Below are 20,026 nucleotides of genomic sequence, written 5' to 3'. Positions count from 1 at the left end.
TGCCGCCTCCGGGTTTGTGGCGCTTACGTCTGAGGGGGCGGAGCTATGTAAGCAGCGGTCCTGACACGTAAGAGACCCACGCAAATTTGGGAAAGGAACAAGTTTCTTTTCCCACAAGTTGGACGAGGAAACACACTTGATGTAGTCGACCTGTAGCGTCTGTACAAAACCCCGCCGGAGGTTCCTTCAAACCGGTAGAGAGGAGCCGAGGCGCCACTATGAGGTTTCCAGCCCTTCTTTCAGCCCTGCGGTCGATGGGCCCGGTGGTAATCGGCATTTCTTTAGGATTCACCCTGAGTTTGCTCAGTGTAAGCTGGACAGAAGAAGCGTGTCCCGTGGACGAGGGCGCTCCTCTGGGTCACGACGAACAGCTCAGAGGTGCCCGCAAACCCAATTCCATTGCCGCCGAGACCGAAGCGGATTTCCAACCGAGAATAGTGCCGTACAAACAAGTCGCGCCGAGTACCGCTAAGAAAGTTTTTCGGTACGTATGCTTTGGTTATGTGTGTCCTTCATCACCTTTCCAGCTTTCCGGCTTCGACGACTCTGATCTCCTCAGTTGGACGGAATACGGCATTGTTTCGAGGCTACACGTTAGGTACATAATAATAAGTACCTAGTGAGGATAGGTGGCGTAGAAAATGGATGGATGGATCATTGAAATCAGGGATTGGCAATTTTTGGGTGTTCAAGAGCCACATATATATACATATATATACATATATATATATATATATATATATATATATATATATATATATATATATATATATTATACTTTCTCTATGTTTATGTATACATTTTAAGGATGGCACCTGTTTAAATTGTTTTCCTGCACTTTGTACACTTACGTCAGTGTTAAAAGTCACAATAAAGAAGTCTATCTACAGTTGTAACCAGATGTTTACATACACGGTATCAAAAGACATGTTTTTTCCCCCCCCCCTCACTATCTGACATATCAAACTGAACTTTTTCTGTTTAAAGTCAATTTTACATTACTTTCTTCATAGTTATAAGTTTACATACTAGATGCCTTTAAATCATTTGGGAAAACCCTGACGATAATGTGATTTCCTTGGAAGGTTCTGATCGGTTTATTGACAACATTTGAGTTCATTCAAGACACACCTGTGGATTTATTTGCTCTAGGCACACCTGAAACTGCTTCCTTGTGCAACATGGGAAAGGCAAAACATGGGAAAGGCAAAAGAAATCAGGAATCTTGGGTGCAATATCTGCCTGTCTGTCTGTCTATCTATCTATCTATCTATCTATCTATCTATCTATCTATCTATCTATCTATCTATCTATCTATCTATCTATCTATCTATCTATCAGTCATTTGATTTTGAAATTTACACATGGATCCCTCATAGATGAAATAATAGAAAAACCTAAAGGTTAAAATGTTTACAGTATCGTAGTTTTTTTTCATCCATCCAGCCATTGTCAAAACTAATTGCATCAGGGTCATGGGCGAGCTGGAGCCTGTCCCGTGCGGCGAGAGACGGTTTAGTGTAGACCTTGGACTGGGAGCCAGCCAATTGCAGGGCATTTTAAAATTGTATTATTTATAATAACTTAATTATTTTATCAACGTATTTATAAAATGTTAAATGTACATGAAGAATTGTCCTTTTTACTAATATTTTTTTATTTGGATGAGATAAATGAATATTAAATACATTTTAGTTACCCAATTTTAGGAAAAAACAAAACAGAAATACTAAATTGAAGCAAAAAATATTAGAAGCTCCCTGATCATGTAAATGCTCAGTGGGCCTAACTAAAGAACGCAGCGGGCTGTATTTGGCGCCTGAGCCTTACTTTGCACACTCCTGCTCAAAATCAATGCAGTTGCATCAAAGTGTCAACCTGTCCCTGTTCAGTAATGATTGACAAGTTGAGGTGCGCTCAGCTGCATCTTTCGGCAAGTGCCAGCTCATGCCATTTTGGCAACAAAGTCTATTCCTTTTCTGCATTTTTATGTCTACGACCCTCGAAAAGCATTGATCACAAAGATACTGTACATTAGAACAAACCGTAGGAGTGTCTCCAAGACTTTCTTGTACTTGGTGACGCCAAAATGCTAAGAGCGTTCTTGTTCTGAAGAGTTAACAAGAATCATATGAGTGGAGGGAATGGAACGGACACACATACAAACACATGCACACACACACCCGCACAGAGCTACTTCTTGGGTCCTGATTAATGCAAAGGGCTACAATTTTTAAATGCACTTCTGAGAGCGCTCCGGGTTCAATTACAGTACATTTACAGGTTAGTCATACTACAGCTGCTAATAACGATTATTTTTGTAATCGATTAATCAGACTATTATTATTCTTTTCCCATAAATTGATTACGATTGAGTTTCTGGTTTGGTCTGTAATGTCAGAAAATGGGCAAAAATGTTGGTCATTGTGTTCCAAAATAGAAGCAGATGTTTGCAAATGTATTTTGATTAAACACAACAGAGCACGACAGAGTATTTACTGTTGAGAGGCTGAAATCAGAGGATTCTGACATTTAAGTTAAACAAGCCGCTAAACAATGAATCGATAATCAAAACAGTTGTTGATTAATTTGATGATCGATTAGTTGTCGATTGCACCTTTAGTGTTGTGTCACACTTGACCTCCGCTGAAACTGACTCATCGAACTCGTGGTCAACTATACATGCATTACACATGCTGTGCTGAGATGTTCAAATATTTCCACATTTTCCTGGAGTCGGTCTCTGTTTAGCTATTAGTCCTCACAACCCATGAGACTTCATGATTGAACCCCTAAGTTTCATTTTTCAAAAAGGAAATGTTTTCTAACAGAGGTAGGTTTGAGTTGTGGTGCACTGACTCACGTTTGCTTTCCAGAAGAGTTTTGGGTTTGTAGCATTTGGTTGGTGTTGTAACTTTCGGCTTGTTCCATCAGGTAAAACATAGATTATATTTTTGTCATTTTAAGTAATTTATATATAAATAAATTAAAGATTCATCTGAATATTAGTCTGCCACATTATGTATTCATCATCTGTAATCAAAGGTTTTAAAATAAACACAAACACTCATAGCAGATGTTGCAATTGCTTGTTCTCAGGAAAAGTCATGTTACTCATTTGACACAAATAAAAGCAGTTTAGATCAGAGAATAGAACCATATAGAACCATAGATATTAAAAACCAAGGCAGGACACTAATTTGTTTGTTGGTGTCTTTTTCAGGGCAAAATATGTAAGTACAGAACTGGGGATTCGCGAGCGTCTGTTCGTTGGAGTCCTGACATCCAAAAACACCATTAACAGCTTGGGCGTAGCTGTCAATCGCACCATCAGCCATCATCTGGACGCTGTGGTTTTCTTCACTGGCACACGCAACCGCAAAGCCCCCCACGGCATGTCTGTAGTCTCGCATGGCGACGAAAGACTGATCTGGAACATGTTTCAGACTATGAAGTACATCTTTGACCATTACATCAACGAGTACGACTGGTTCTACTTCGTCCAAGATGACGTCTACACAGAAGCCGACAGGATCAAAAATCTTGTGGAGCACCTGAGTATGAATCGAGAGGTTTACATGGGCTGTCCAGAGGAGTTCATAGGTGGGGAGATGGAAGGCAGCTACTGTTACGGAGGGTTTGGGTACCTTCTCTCTAGAACTTTGCTGCTTCGACTTCAACCCTTCCTCGAAAATTGTCGGAACGACATTCTGAGCGCCAGGCCCGACGAGTGGCTGGGCAGATGCATCATCGACTACACGTCTACAAACTGTGTCAACAACTTTGAGGTACGTAACAGAGGTTTTTTAAATTTTTATTTATTTATTTTTTATTTGGCCTGTAAACACACCATCACACTGGAAAAGACAGTGATGAAGTGTAGACCTTTCAATTGCTGCTTGTTTGTGGGTCTTGCCACCTTCAGTTTTGTCTTCAGTCAGCGAAAAAGCATGCCTTTTCTGCTTGAGATCAGGCCACTGACTTGACCATAGAAGAGCATTAAAACATTTTTTTCTTCAAAAGGGCTTCAGTTGCTTTCATAGTACAGTGGTGCCTTGAGATACGAGTGACCTGACTAGTGTTTTTCCGAGATATGAGCAGTTGTTCGGATTACTATTTTTTGTCTTTGTCTTTGAAATACAAGCGCTATATGTTGTCAGTGTACTCAATTTAACTCGCTTTACAACAAGCAGCAGTTGGGCAAAAAAAAAAAAAAAAAAAGGTTCAACATGTTTATTTCTACTCCCAGTTGAAGTTTACTATCAAACTAAACATAAAACAAAGAGGATTACATGTTGTGTATTAATGCAACCACATAACTTTGCCTTAATGTCCACTAGCTTGATGCTAACACATAATGGGAAATACCGTAAGCGGGCAACACATGTAGATCAGAATCAGAATCATCTTGATGATTGCAGATATGCAAATACTGCAGCGTGGCAAGACTACGACAGTGAGTGCATGAGTAATATATAATTGGCCCGACAGAAATGTGACAACAAACTCAAGACAAAGAAATTGGCAATGGAATTGTAGGTTAGCTGTTTGTTGATTGAAGAAGCTGTTGGAATGTCTGCTAGTTCTACTTTGCATTGATCAGTAGCGCCTACCTGAGGGAAGGACCTGGAAGATGACCGGGATGTGGAGGGTCCGAGAGGATTTTGCACGCTCTTGTCTTAGTTCTGGCAACGTGCAAGTCCTCAAGGGTGGGTAGGGGGGTACCGGCAATCCTTTCAGCAGTTTTGATTGTGCGTTGCAGTCAGAGTTTGTCCTTTTTTGTAGCAGCACCAAACCAGACTGTGATGGAAGTACACAGGACTGATTCGATGACCGCTGTGTAGAGCTGCCTCAGCAGCTCCCGTGGCAGGCCGTGCTTTCTCAGAAGCCGCAGGAAGTACATCCTCTGCTGGGCCTTTTTGAGGACGGAGTTGATGTTGATCGCCCACTTCAGGTCCTGAGAGACTGTAATTCCCAGGAACTTGAAGGTCTCGACGGTTGACACAAGGCAGCTGGACAGCGTGAGGGGCAGCTGTGGCGAAGGATGCCTCCTGAAGTCCACGATCATCTCTACAGTCTTGAGCGTGTTCAGCTCCAGGTTGTGTCGGCCGCACCGCAGCTCCAGCCGCTACGCTTCCTGTCGATATGCAGACTCGTCACCGTCCTTGATGAGGCCGATGGCAGTGGTGTCATCTGCACACTTCAGGAGTTTGACAGCCGGGTGCGCTGACGTGCAGTCGTTTGTGTAGAGAGAGAAGAGCAGCGGAGAGAGGACACAACCTTGGGGCGCCCCAGTGCTGATGCTGCGTGCGGATGAGGTGGCCTCCCCCAGCCTCACCTGCTGTGTCCTGCCCCTCAGGAAGCTGTAAATCCACTGGCAGATGGCAGGCGAGACGCTGAGTTGGAGAAGCTCGGCGGAAAGGAGTTCAGGGACGATGGTGTTGAACGCTGAGCTGAAGTCCACGAACAGGATCCTCGTGTAGGTCCATAGAGATAATACAATAATACTCAGCCATATATTCTTTATCTTCTGACCCTGTCTGTGTATATGGGTATGTCTGGACTGCTCACAGGTGGCCAAGCGTGCGCACAAGAGGATGCAACACAAGGTCCTCAATTTAACACCCATTGTGGTGGCGTTGGTGTATACAGGCAGAATGTGTAATCTTAAATTGCCAGAGAAGGAGACAGTTTATAGTTCAAATGAGCACGGAAACTTGAATGCCAAATTATGGGAGACGGTCATTGAAAACAGCTGTGTCAAGGTCATAGTGAGGGTTTCAAACTATCATGGCCTTGACCTGTGGGTCTGTACTTCAAAGTGCAAGACAGCGTTATAAATCTGCTTGCATTGATGTGGTATTTATATTATAGAGAGGGTTGCTAATACTTTTTTTATTTTATTTTTTTTAAATTGTGTCTGCTGTTGAGGGGAAAGGAACAGACAAGCAGAGCACACTGTAAATCTCTTGTAAGTCACACTATACATCATTTGTTTGGGTGTTCAGACATGCTTGAAGTTGGATGAGTTAACGTTGTCACTGGTGGAGAAGCGACGTTGCCATCATTCCGATTCCATTTTGGCCTTAGCTAATTTGGGATTTTTCTTCATCAATCATCCTGGAACATTTGGAAAACCTACAAGATTTATTAAGTACTCTCAGGCGTGGTGCCCCAAGGCCTAACCCAATAGTCTTCCATAGCTGTGTGGGAACGATGACTAATGCACAGAATATAAATATACGTATGCTTTTTTTTCTTCTTCCATGAACTGAGCCAATACAACCCAAATTTTATGGAAATAAAAACAATTGGAGAGCCTCACACAATGAAAGAAATGGGGATGTGGAAAGAAAACATGAATGTATATTCTCAGACAAAAATTGCTCAAAATTTGCTCTTTTAATAGCGTAATCAATTGGATACACTTTTTTAATCAGTCATGATCCTTAGGTGGTTACTTTGTTTTCATCTAAAATGACATCTTTTTCTTTTTTTCCCCCATGTAATCTGACCCCTTTCAATTGTAAATTCATTTTACTTATCCTACAATCTTTCCTAATATATTTTTATACTTTTAAAATATAACAAAAGCAAGATTTGTGGGATAATTGTAAATTTAAAATGTCAAATCTGTTTCTATCATATTGAATTTGAGCTGATTCTAATCTTCCTTCTATATTAGGGGCTCCACTACCACCATTATCAGTTGGGGAAAAACACCGATCCTAGCAAAGAGGAGAGCGAGCAGTTTCGAAGAGCTCTGACTGTCCATCCAGTGTCTGACACTGAACAGATGTACCGGCTGCACAGACACTTCACTGAGATTGAACTGCAGAAGACTTACGATGAGATTGCTAAACTCCAGGTAAACTGATTTTCAAGTGTCACAAATCACCTGTTAGCGCTGAGCTGGTTTCAGCAACTTGCGCTTAAGTGGTAGCACTGGCGCTGTCAAATCGGTCGTGTGATGATTCTACTTGTCGTTCCACAGGCAGAAATAAAAAATGTCAGCGTTGACGCTTTCGACGGCAACCGAAGTGCGCAGTGGCCGATAGGAATCAACCCACCCTTTGAACCGAAATCTCGTTTTGAAGTTTTAAAATGGGAGTACTTCACTGAAGAGGAGATTTATTCATGCATTGACGGATCCCCAAAGTGCGAATTGGGTGGCATTGACCGCATTGACGTGGCTGATGTCATCGATGTCGCTGTCGGAGAGCTGAACAAGAAGTACAAACCTATCTTGCACCTGAAGAAGCAGCGCCTGATTAATGGCTACAGGCGCTTCGACCCTACCAGAGGCATGGAGTACACCTTGGATTTACAGCTAGAGGCAGTCAACCAAAAAGGTCACAGCCGATCTATCACCAAGCGTGTTCATCTGGTTCGACCTTTGAGCCAGATAGAGATAATTCCCATGCCCTATGTCACAGAAGGTACGAGGGTTCATGCCATTATACCGATTACTGTGTTGGATCGGGACTACGTTGAACATTTCTTCAAGGTCTTTGCCTCCAATGCCTTTGAGACAAGCGAAAACATCATCCTGACCTTCCTGTTCATTTACGACCCAGTGGAAGCACAGCAAGTTAACCAGAATGATATATTTGCCGGCGTTAAGACTCAGATAATCCTCTACGAGCGCAAATACCCTACAGTGAAAATCCCTTGGATAAGCGTCAAGACAGACACACCATCTCAGATCAAATGCATGGACATCATCTCGAAGAAGCACCCAGTTGACACATTGTTCCTTCTAGCTACTGTCAACACCGATGTCAATTCAGAGTTTGTGAACCGCTGTCGCATGAACTCCATTAACAACTGGCAAGTGTTCTTCCCCATCCATTTCCAGGATTACAACCCCGACGTGGCCTATCACAGCCAGCCGCGTCCGGCCACAATCGACCTGGTCAAGGACTCGGGACATTTCGATCGCTGGTCATTTGACGAAGCTTGTTTTTACAACGCAGACTACATGGCAACACGCACAAAAATGGTTGCAGATGTCCAAGAGAACGAGGAGATCCTCGAGACCCTGGACATTTACGACATGTTCGTAAAGTACTCCGGGTTACATGTATTCAGGGCAGTAGAGCCGGCATTACACCAGGGCTACCGCTACCAAGCTTGCAACCCACGGCTCAGTGAGGACATCTACCACAGGTGTGTTCAGAGCAACTTGGAAGGGATCGGTTCTCGTCCCCAACTCGCAATGCTGCTGTTTGAACAAGAACAAGGAAATAGCACTTGAGAGCAAACAACCAAACCTCGACGCTTGCATGTGACATGAAAACTGTGTTTGTTTAAAGGGTTATTGGGACAAAACGATTTCAGTGCGTCTCAATATAATGGCAACACTGAACTTCGCACCCCATTTCTGGGGTGTGGTACCAGCTGGCTATAAATGAATGCAGTACTGTTCTAACTAAATCTTGTTTACAACACTGATCCTTCAACACGGCCAAACGCGACTGAACCGGACAATCGTGAGCAAATTGTATCGGTGACTCACACCCGCACACCTGGCGATGGACCCTCGCACACATACCAACTCGCTGCAACAGAAAAACTACGACCCTCGACGTTTTAAGGTGCCACGTTTGATCATTTTATCGAACCATAAACAACATGGCGCGATTGTCAGAGAAGAAGCGCATCTCCCTGGCCGCCGTAGCTATATTGAAATACAAAGACAGGAAACAAGTGAGTGTGGATATTTCGAAGCTGTTAGTATTGATAGCCACATTCATTGAGTGCACTCGTGCCTTTCGGAGACAGACTCGACACGCTTCACTTTTTAGCCTCAGGTACATTAGAAATTATAAATATAGTTGAGTATTATTGTAAAACCAAGGTATTCTTTTATATACTGTATTGGTACGGCTTGGCGACGGTTGGCCGAATCTCGCTTGGTACCCAGAAACGTAATTTTTGCTTGTGAAAGATCATGTGATACAACATGCCATTTTCGACGCCGTCCACCTGTGATTCAAGTTTCGCGGCAAAGCTGTTTGCCGACGGACGGCCACTCGTGAAAAGCCTGCGCGCTGCTCGACAGTTCAGTGGCGTTCGATCGCGTCGCTCGGTGTGGAAGTACTTTCCTACCGTTCTCGCTTGCAACGAGCAATATTTGACCACTATGTTACCGAAACAGGGTGTTGTTGTGCAGGTAGTTTAACAAGTTTCTATGAACGGTTGTTGACGTGTGGCCAGTCAGCGCCACAGTCACACAACACACCTTTTTCTCTGCACCTGCCTGTTTCAATAACTTGGATCTTTATCTTGGTTTTCTGCTTCCAAGTCCTTTCATTTTGCACTAGGGGAAATCTGCAATTGTTTGTGATGGACAGAGCATTGGCTGCTTTCGTGAGTTTTCATGGTGGTCAGTCCAAGCCAACCAAATAAAATGTTGAAAAGTGGTTTGCACTGTTACAGACGAGGGTCTTTGGTCTGCGTGTTGTTCATATGCCTCCTGTGGTTGTCTTCAAGTGTTCCCTACACTCCCACTGACCAAAAACATCAGCCTTGGGTTAATAAACGTGGTCCTTTTCATGTTACATTGTATCTGCTCACTGAAGTGACCGTCTATTCATACGCAACATCTGTAGATATGCATCAAAATTGTGCACCGCAGGTTGTGTGCGCATTTCCGATGTCACAGATGTGAGTGTGTTCCAACGAAGTTGCTGTAATTGTGCCTTGAAACTGATTTTACATCAGGTGGTTCTTTTGAAGTCATATTTATGTCGCATAATAGTTTTGCCACGCAGGTGTTGCAGTCGCTGTATTTTTCATCCGTCTTTTGGGTTTTGATATGCCTCGCTTCGCCAATGTGTGATGAAGCCGAGTAGAGATGTCGCATTCTGGTTTTAGAGGCCCATTTGGGAGCAAGCGCCCTTCCGCGAGTCGTGCATGTGCCTCAAACCGCGGACTGGAGTACTTCCTGCCGGCGTTTGCTATACGGAGGTGTCCGTAAGGCAGTGGTCAGTGAGCTACTATACGTGTGTACATTTTTCTTGAATCTTTTAAGTTACTAAAGATGTAGCCGCAGAAAGCCGAAAAGAAGTATGAATATTTGCAGGAAAACAAAACAATGTTGTTTTTTCCCAGGAGTTTCTTCATGAAGCATGGGATACTTTGAAAGAATGTGGTAGAAAAGATTCATGGGAACAATGTGTGTTGCATTATCTCTATAAGAGTTAATGTTTGAACTCGCTTAAGTTTTAATGACTCCAATTTTAAATCACATGTCATTGTCCTCCTCGTTTAATTTTATTTTGTTCTCCATTTGCATTTTAAGATTTACAAGTTTTACTGCAACTTTATTAGAATGGTAGCAATAGTTGTAGGAATGTTTTCAGTTGAGGTTACTTAAGAAGTGCAATATTGCTGCTAACGCCACTGTTGAGCTGCCAGATGGAGTACATCTGCGTTTATCTGACAATACTATATGGTACCTATTGTACTTTTTTAAACATTATTTTTTTTTAAGTCACAGTCAGGTGTGTTCATTTTGAACATACGCATGGAATCAAACAGGTACAGGGGATTAAAAGTGTGTGGCAAGTTTTCAAAATTGCTGGAAATGCAATGATTTTAGCTACTTATTTAAGGAAGTGTAAGGTTGATGCCCCTCAGCATGGTTCTGGTGATCGTCCAATGAGAATTAAACGGGGCTTTTAGGTAGGAAATAGAAGGCCAAGAGCTAGTAAAATGAGCAAGGATTATTTTGGTTTCTTTACTGTGATTCATGCAATAATTGTATAATAATAGCAGCACCGAGCTGGAAATGAACATAATGAAAAGCTAAAAGGACCAGAATGTACGTTCCAGTAACATTCATTTTTCAACCAGTCTAAATCGATTGGGATTGAGTCCTAATTGCAGTTAATAGAATTTACATCCTTGAATGGAAACATAATTCTGAACATTGCATTCCACCATCGATCCTACATATTGGTCCTTCATCATCAGCTGTACAATTTATGTTAAGGTTGAAATTAAATTGTATGTTTAAAACGCCATATTTTGCAGAACTGTTTTGCTGTATCCTTATTTTAACTATTATAAATCACAGACCATGGTGTTTGTGTCGTCTTGCATTCACTTTACTGTGTGATGTTTATTATTTTTTTTATTTTTTACCAAGCCAATGCTCTGCTGAATGTTTTCCTGTAAATAGCATGACACAATGAACCAATAATTAAGTTAACCTTCCAAAAAAAAATAATAAAATACTGTGAATTTTTGCTAGAACAAAATGAGTTGTGATCTGTGTGTATTCACCAAAGCCAACAGAGTAGGAAAATATTGAACTATGCTGTAGACTATTTTATAATAACGCACTAATTTTATAGACACTTTGTCAAGCCTTTTTAATTCCACACATCACTTTATATTATCTGATGACAACACCTCCTTTGCTGTTACTTGCTATTGTTTATTGTGGCATTTGACCTCCTTGACCATTTCAATAATGCCGTTTGGTTTTTGGTCAAGTAATAGTATGTTTCAGAAACTATTTCAGTATTTTTTGTTTGTTTGTTTGTTTTGGTGGCATTTATGATCTTGGAACCAATTGTGTTTGATGGATACTGGTACTAATCTAACCAAACAAGTGAAGCAATACTTTAATTGATGCTCATCATTTTTGACTTTGCTGTAATTACCAATCAAATGTGAAATGTAATTTAAAAAAAAATAAAACTTGTTTCATGATAATATTACAGCATATTTATATTCATTTTTAAAGGATAAAAATAAGATCTTTTTTTTGTTTTAAATTGTAAAATCAAGTGTGTCCTTTAGGTGTCAGCAGAAGAGCATGTTACCATTTGCATTACTGTACCAGTGCCAGTTATGAACAATATGAATATTTATAAATATTTATAGCCCAATTTCTTTTAGTTTGTGTTCTTACCATTAGCATTCCTGCTCATGTCAGACCTGAAGCTTTTTTTTTTGTTTTATTTTTTTGTCTGGTTTGGGTAAAAGCAGGGAAAATACTACAAACGTAATTACAGTTTTAGTTCTGTCAAGGGTCCATATGTACCCACCCTCCGAGACATGTCGTAAAACCACATAATTACAGAGCAGCTGGGACTTAATTGTAAGCCATCATTTTGGACTTGGGTTTTATGCACTTTCTCCTCCCACACAGGGGCGTATTTTCTTCAAATCATCTAGGAACTGATTTAGTTTATCCCTGACAGTTTGGGTTCATGTCAAAGTTATGTTGAAAAGTTAACTTATGTTATTTATTTATTTACAATTTGATAGAAAAGTTATCCGTAAATACCCAAATGATTTTGGCACTAAAACCCAACTGATGTGTCTTTGACCTTCAACCTCCGTGTTGTCTAACCTTTTAGATGTTTTTCTTGCGTCCGTTCATTTCATACATAACAGTATTGGATTGCTTTCCAAATCAAAAAACAAACAAACAAACAAAAAAGGGTTAGGGTCTCGGCTCCTGTGTGCAGTTTGTATGTTCTCCCTGTGCTTATGTGATTTTTCTGGTTTCCTCCAGCATTCCAAAATATGCATGTTGGATTCATTTAGGATTTCTACATCAGGGGTGCTCAAATACAAACCTTAAAGGGCCACAAAGAGTTATTTTTTTCAGTGAGTCAAAGGTTATTTTTTGAGGTCAGTCAGACCACATGTGATAATACTGTAATATTTCATATAACAACAAAAATCCAAACTCCAATAAAATGTCATTTCCACTTAGACAAAAATAGATAAGTGAAACTGAGAGGGAGATTTGCTTAATTTGAGCTCATTTCCTTATTTCATTTACGCTCAAACATTGTGTTCATCACTTCAGTCATGCGTTCTTTTAAGTGGAGTTTGCAATTTTCAATTTGGCTCCTACGGCTGGGGCAGTGTTAATGTGCATCGCTCCAAAAATCAAAGTGAAGCTAAAACTTGCACCGAAACGAAGAAAAGCCACTTGAGCGCATGCAAACTCCACACAAAAATGCAGAGCTCGGAATCAAACCCCCAACTTCAGAACTGTGAGGCAGTTGCGCTAACCCCTCAACCACCAACCAGGTTATTATTATTATTATTATTATTATTTTTACAGGTAGAACAGGAAGCTCCAGCTGCAGTATTGAATGTCATGTTTTGCAGGTGTGCAAATTGTTGGGCCTTGTAAATGGATAAAGCCAAATAGTAAAGTTATTGTTAGGATTGTTCTAAACAAATATAAATGAGTAACCTGCTTGTTTCTTTGATCAAATGACCGCTTAAAAAATGTCAAATATTCCAGTAAACACATTTTTGGAGGCAGATTGGAATTAATCGGATTTTTTGTTGCCAAAGTGATCAGTCATCATCAGTTACTAAATGCCATCGTGTGACAAAGACTTGCCCGGAGAGTAAACTCCTAAGGTTCTTGGAGAATCCCAAAAATGCTGGCAGGCCACATGCTGTCCTGTCTGCTGTGGCGCAACCCTGAGGCCCGACATCGAGCCCGCAGCACCCCACTCGGCTTCCTTGCGCACGTGACTCTTATATAAACGCGCCCTTATCTGCATTTTAAACCACGTTTCTCAAGCAGAAACAGCCCCAGACATGGAAGCCGTGAAGAAAGAAGACGACTAATGCGCCTTGGATACTGTTCAAGCAAATTCTGCACTAAAACATGTCGCGTATTCTTCTCAACACCCCAGGCCCCTGTGCGACTTGTCTGAGAGCGGCCACGATTATTGATGACAGAGGAAAGGATTGTTATGCATGGCCAGTGTGGTATGCCATCAGAGTGCGATTGGGAACCTTTTGAAAAGGTCAGTGACATGATTATGAATATTAAACAGTCCTCGACAGCCCATGATTACTTGACATGAAGAGGGGAGTTGACAGATGGCCGCGTGCGGTGGCGAATGCGCTGAGCAAATAATTGGGAGAAATATTTTGGCATTTGTAAACATTTGATCCTGTCATTGAAGTTATTCATATCTAAACAGAAATGCTAGTTTTGGTAACTTAAGTTAGTTTGGAAGCATATTGTGAGCCTAGTAGCATAATTGCTGAAGTCATTTTTAACTTACTGGCACAACAGCCCGGCACGACTGGTTAGCACATCTGCCTCACAGTTCTGGGGACCGGGGTTCAAATCCCCTGTGTGGAGTTTGCATGTTCTCCCCGTGGGTTTTCTCCAGGCACTCCCGTTTCCTCCCACATCCCAAAAACATGCGTGGTAGGTTGATTGAAGACTCTAAATTGCCCGTAGCTGTGAATGTGAGTGCGAATGGTTGTTTGTTTCTATGTGCCCTGCGATTGGCTGGCGACCGGTTCAGGGTAAACCCCGCCTACTGCCTGAAGATAGCTGGGATAGACTCCAGCAGCCCGCGACCCTAGCGAGGATAAGCGGTAAAGAAAATGGATGAATGGCACAACAGCAATAAAAAAATACCGACATTTTTTCTTGATGCCTATGTCGATTCTCAGTCATCCAGGTCGTGGTAATCAGTAAAGGTTAAATCAAGGCAACTGGACTTTTTGTCGAATTTGTTAATGTATTGTGGAATGTGTTTATAATATTGAGATACATAATTATTCATTAAAATGATCAGCTATCATTGTTCACATCATTCCTGCTCTCTTTGTATGAATTAAGGGCTGGCAAGAAGTTCATTGTTGCCTTGTGATACTCGTGACCCCTTTAGAGTGTTTTTTTTCTGCAGTGACTTGCGAGTGAAAATTTGAGACGCAAGCGCTGTATGGTGGCACTGAACTCAATTCAACTCACTTCACAACAAGCGGCAGTTTGGCAGTGAACAATTCTTCAGTCCGTTTAGCTTAATGCTAACAAACAATGCAAAACACCACAGACAGGCTAACAAAGAGCATCGGTTTTGTGGTGTTATAACCCTCTAAGCAACGGATACTTGCACACAATCGGTGAAGCTACACATGCAGACAGACAATATAGCAAAAACCGCGAGGATATATTCTTTATCCTCTGCAAAGAATGACTAATATTACTGCTGCGTACTGAGTTTAGTTGTGACCGTCTCCAAGAAATGCCCTGTCTATATTACACTGCCACCAGGTGGCCGAGTCTCACACACGAGGAGGAGCAGCCCAATGTCCATTGAAGTGAAGCAATTTGTGGCAAAAAACATTTAATTCTTTACATTCTATTTAATTAGGTCATTACTGTATGTTCTTATAAAGTTCAGTATTATAGAGTTCTATTTTTCTTTGTTGTTTTTTGGGGAGGCTCGAACAGATTAATGGCATTTCCATTAATCTCAATGGGGAAAGATGATTCTGGCTGATCAATAGTATAGCGTTGCGAAAAAAAAAAGAAATTGACCAAATTTAGACAGGAGGTTACGGCCCGATCCTTGCAATAAGATAGTTGCTTCATGAAGTGGCATCTGCTCACCACATCATAGCATACTGGTGATGGGTTGCCAGTTTGGCGTGCACCACACAAAACGTGACTTTTCTTTTAAAAACAAAACAAATGGCACACTACCTTGACAATTCAGATTTTCAAATGCAAGCAGGCAGAACTTGACAAGTCATATAGTACTGTAAGTCAAGAATACCAAGGCGAAGTCGAGTTTTTGACAAGTACTTGTTCAACAGGTCCCAAGTCCTAAAATTGTCAACTTAAGTCGGGCTTGAATCCCTCACCGCTGGGCACCAGCACATATTCATTGGGTTATGTGATAAAAATGTGCTTTAGGACAGTGGCGTCGCTAGGTCTATTTTAGTGGGGCTTCCCCTAAAAACCTCTCAAGCCCCCCCCAAAAACGTTTTGGGTCATAAGTGGTAGTGGCAAAGGTTCATTGTCCTAGCCCCCCTGAAACCGATCTCCAGCACCCCTAAAATAATTACTGTTCTCCACAAAATTACTGTCATCTAATTCAACACCAGCCATCAATATTGTAGTCCACAATACACAGAACTTCTAAATATTTATTAAAAATTGGACACAATTTGTTCACTTTCCTGAATGTTGCATAACCTCACATACTGTAGATTAGGAACACTTCTCTCTGGGTTTCATAAAATGAGAAAAATAGATTAAAATTAGCAACAAAAAAAAAAAGAAATGAGGGCAATAGCGTAAGAAACGACTTCAAAATCCCTATTAACCTCAATTAACATCCCAGTGATGCAGAGATCTCTAAAGCAAACTGATTACATTAGTTTGAATCGCTAAACTCTATTTTAGGGGCTCGAGCTACATCAGTGTTATCATTGCTGCTTGTCCCAAAAAAAAAAAAAAAAAAAAAAAAAAAGCTTCCATCAATCTACTGTACATGAAATGAGTTTGTCAACACCTAAGCGGGGCACACGAATCCTGACAAATTAGCCAAATTTGAGCATTTTCCCCCAATCCCGTTGCCAGACTTCAGTCTTGAGGGGGGACATCAAGTTCATGGTAATGTTTTTTATAATCCTACATCATCAATCATCCCGTTAAACCTAACCAGCAGCAAATATGACCAGCTTCGTACAACAGCCATCATTTAAAGCAATGATCACAAATTACTTGCGTGTTAACCCCAGAAGAATCTTAACTGAAAAGGCACCATGGCGGGTGCGGGCGCAACAGAGGGACGTGCATTGTCAAGGCGCACACACGCACACAAATCCATGTCTCAAGTGGAGCGGCACAAGCATCTTGGTGGGCAGGCACGGCCCCCTATGCCCCCCCGACCCCCATGGCGACGAGCCTGAGCAAAGGCACTATTGTTGGACTTCTCTGAAAAATTATCCTGAGCGATTATCCAGTGTGGTGGAATGTGTCAAAAGTGATTTTTTTTCCCCAACGCCCATCTGCTCGGAAAATGGTCAGGACCAACAAAAGAAAATGTTAAATACTTTTCAATATTTCCGATCCCAAATGCGAATGTTGTTGTCAACCCAGAGTTTGGCCGTGCCACGGACTCCGTGATTGTGAGCTCCGGTTTTTAGGACAGTGGACATTACAGTTGGATTCTTCTGAAAAGCAGCTTCTCAAATTGTTCATATGCTGTAAAATATAATAACTTGATGTAAAGAACTTATACAAACTCATTGCCTTGAAAAAGTATCTGTGACTTTGGAAACGTTTATTTGATAAACTTGTTTATTTTGAGTGCGTACTCAAATGAACTTAAATTAGATTACAGTAACATTTATTAATAGCATCCAGTACTAAAATCCGTTAAATTAGGATATGTACAGGAATGCAGATGTCTCTCTGAAGTAACCTAACAATGATTGTCTCTGGTGCTCCACACCTCCATTGTTCAGATTAAAAAAAAAAAATTAAAAATAAAATTACTGTTGCTGCTACTGCAAAAAAAGTAGTTGATCCTCAATCATCCTTCTCTGCATACTCATTTAAATATGCTCATAAAGGTTGTAAAGCACCTGGACATACTCCGTGTATCTTTTCATTCCTTAAAATTTGTGTGGCTTCTTGTTGACAGCTCAGAAAAGAATGTACAGTGGAACCTCTGAATGTTGAATACAACTGAGATTTTTTGGGGGGGCTTTTGCATCACAGTCCAAACTGTTACCAGCATAAAAACCTTGCGTCCGTTACGTAACATTTTAACATGCTAAAAATTGCAATGCTAAAAACGATAATGTACGATGAAATGTCCTTTGACTTTGATGACACATGATGGAGCGTGATGCGGCAACATTTTGTTTTGAATTGAATGTTTTAAATTGAGTTGAATTTTTTATTTCAAACGTGAAAACAACGGAAAAACAACAAAACAAGCAAAATTTGAAAAAAAAGTTCAAATATACACGTTCGAAAAGGGGTGGGAAGAAGTAAGACTTAATTTTTACCGCAAGAATAAAAAGGACATTTCGGCTTGTGCTTTGGAGGTGAGTCTCTTCACATAAAAATGAAATGCGTTTCACTTTCCCATGTACATTTCGTTGGTATTTTAAAAAAAATATATGAATGAATGATTGAATATTATTGCCAAATGATTGTGAGCCAGTGACGTATGTTATGTTCTGTTTTCCCACGTTACAATCAGTTCCATTTCCAGTCCTATGGTCACTCACACTTTGTTTGACTCTGGTAGGTAACATTCCCAAATGTAACACCTGGGTGTTTGAATTTCGAGGTTCCACTGTACATGTACTGTTACGTACAGTATAAGAAACAGGACATACTGTGTAGGGAAATAAAGTTCACAATCCATAGTCATTGTTCTTACCTGTACAAATGTATTGATATTCTTGATCATCTGCAGATTTTCAGTGTACAGCGATTGCTACAATCGTGATCGCATATAAAATTATTTCTCTAAAATGTATAAATAACAAAATGATTACTTACGTTATATATTAATGCATTATAAAGGACAACCATTAAAACAGAATCTCTCCCGCGTTCTTGTCATTGGTTTTTACAATGTTTATGTTACAATGTACAATGCTACTCTCTCTAACACCTTTGCCACAAATCAGACTACGTGTATCATGTGGAAAGATGCCGCTTCAATCTTGATATTAAAAGAAATGAAATTCTATTTCCACTTCAATAACCCCTGTATATTTTGAATTACTATAGCACAAAAGAGCTTTGTTTAGTTTCGAGTTCATCTTGTATACAATATAGAACATCTATAGATCTTAGTATCTCTTTAAATGATTAGATATTTCATAATGTTGCAATGACTCAATGCAGCAGTACTGCGTGTACTCCATGAAAAAAGGGCTTTCGGAAACATGGATCAAGATTGCTTAAAGAGAAACAAATCAATAAATAAATCATATTGTTCTTTTTTTGGGGGGGGGAGTATAAATTGCATCAAGGGGTCATGCAGTACTCCTCTTGTTTCCTTTCAGGGAGGGAACCACGTATCGAAAATTGGTCCTATGCGAACATAAAGTGCCTGATTTCCCACTTGAAGCAAGGAAAAGTCAAAGGGTTCCAATCCCGACAAAACAAAACAACAAAACGTAACGCAGTGTCCAATTTGTGCCTACATACTGTACATACAAGTGCTTTGTTAGCATCGCAAGTTTGGTGTTTGACTTTGGCTGGAGCTTTTCACTGATGACAGCGAAGAAGTGCCGCTTAATGCAGGTCGTCTCGCCTTGGTGGCAACCAAACACTGCTCTTCTCTCTCTTGGGTCGTCAATGCAAAGAAAACTATGGGAAACCATGGTCGGATCTAGCACGTGAAGTCCTCAAACACGCCGCGGTGTCCGGTGAGATGATGGTGAGGGTGGTGGTGGTGATTGGGTAGCATCGTGTTGGCGTACGCTCCTTCTGGGTGACTTCGCGTCATGGCATTGGGCTCCTGTTCAAAGCACAGAAAACAACTTGAATGCTACTCAAATATCATCAATAATCACGTATCTATGAACAGCCATACAGTGGGGGAAATGATTTGATTCCGTGCTGTACTTGTCATTGCAAAGCATTCTCCAATGTTTATGGTTGTTTATTGATTATGGTAATAGGCAGAATATGAGTCAAAAATGCATAAAAAACACAACACAAACATTTAAATGTGTTGTGCATTTTATTGAGTGAAATAAGTGATGCCTCGAGACAGGGGCGTCGCTAGGTTTAGACGTTTGCGGTGGGTTAGCCCCTCCCCCCCAAAAATAAAGAAATAAAAATATTTGGTCGACAGTTTTCGGCATAAATACATACTATTAAATAATTTCACGAGGGGGGTTTCAGCGACGCCACTGCCTCAAGATACATGTGACTCGACTTAGGGATTTTCATGATATGAGCTGTTATTTGGGTGATTTTTGCTTCGACTTGCAAGCAAAGAGATACGAGCGCTGTACGGTGGCACTCAACTCAGCTCACTTCACAACAAGCAGCCGTTTGGCAGATGGTGGATACTTCAAATCAACAAACAAATTAACCCTATGAGATGACAACACACTGGTGGGAGATATATGCACATACAAAATGAAATATAAATACTATGTAAAAATATGACGCCAAATGTGCTGGTTTTTATCACCGCCGGGGGTAGCAGTGAACAGCAATGACAACTTACTCTGGACCCATTTG

General features: G+C 40.9%; 2 protein-coding genes across 2 annotated transcripts in view; one reads left to right on the top strand and one right to left on the bottom strand.

The window, feature by feature from the left end:
- The first annotated feature begins 39 nt into the window (after positions 1 to 39).
- On the top strand, positions 40 to 11,729 carry chpfa (chondroitin polymerizing factor a). The gene is made up of 4 exons (XM_061792070.1): positions 40 to 484; positions 3,224 to 3,788; positions 6,686 to 6,868; positions 6,995 to 11,729. Exons 1-4 carry the CDS (start codon positions 219 to 221, stop codon positions 8,255 to 8,257), a joined length of 2,277 nt encoding a protein of 758 aa, XP_061648054.1. The 5' UTR covers positions 40 to 218; the 3' UTR covers positions 8,258 to 11,729.
- A 5,337-nt stretch (positions 11,730 to 17,066) lies between these two features.
- The window catches only part of asic4a (acid-sensing (proton-gated) ion channel family member 4a), an 85,926-nt gene continuing 82,966 nt past the window's right edge, over positions 17,067 to 20,026 (bottom strand). Inside the window, exon 10 of the mRNA XM_061792071.1 lies at positions 17,067 to 19,292. Within this exon, the coding sequence (XP_061648055.1) occupies positions 19,164 to 19,292 (129 nt within the window). The 3' untranslated portion in view covers positions 17,067 to 19,163. The remainder of the gene's footprint in view (positions 19,293 to 20,026) is intronic.

This window comes from Phyllopteryx taeniolatus, chromosome 12, assembly GCF_024500385.1.
Source record: "Phyllopteryx taeniolatus isolate TA_2022b chromosome 12, UOR_Ptae_1.2, whole genome shotgun sequence".
Classification (NCBI taxonomy): domain Eukaryota; kingdom Metazoa; phylum Chordata; class Actinopteri; order Syngnathiformes; family Syngnathidae; genus Phyllopteryx; species Phyllopteryx taeniolatus.
Note: the sequence above shows the minus strand (reverse complement) of the source record. Positions and strands in the feature narration are given on the sequence as shown.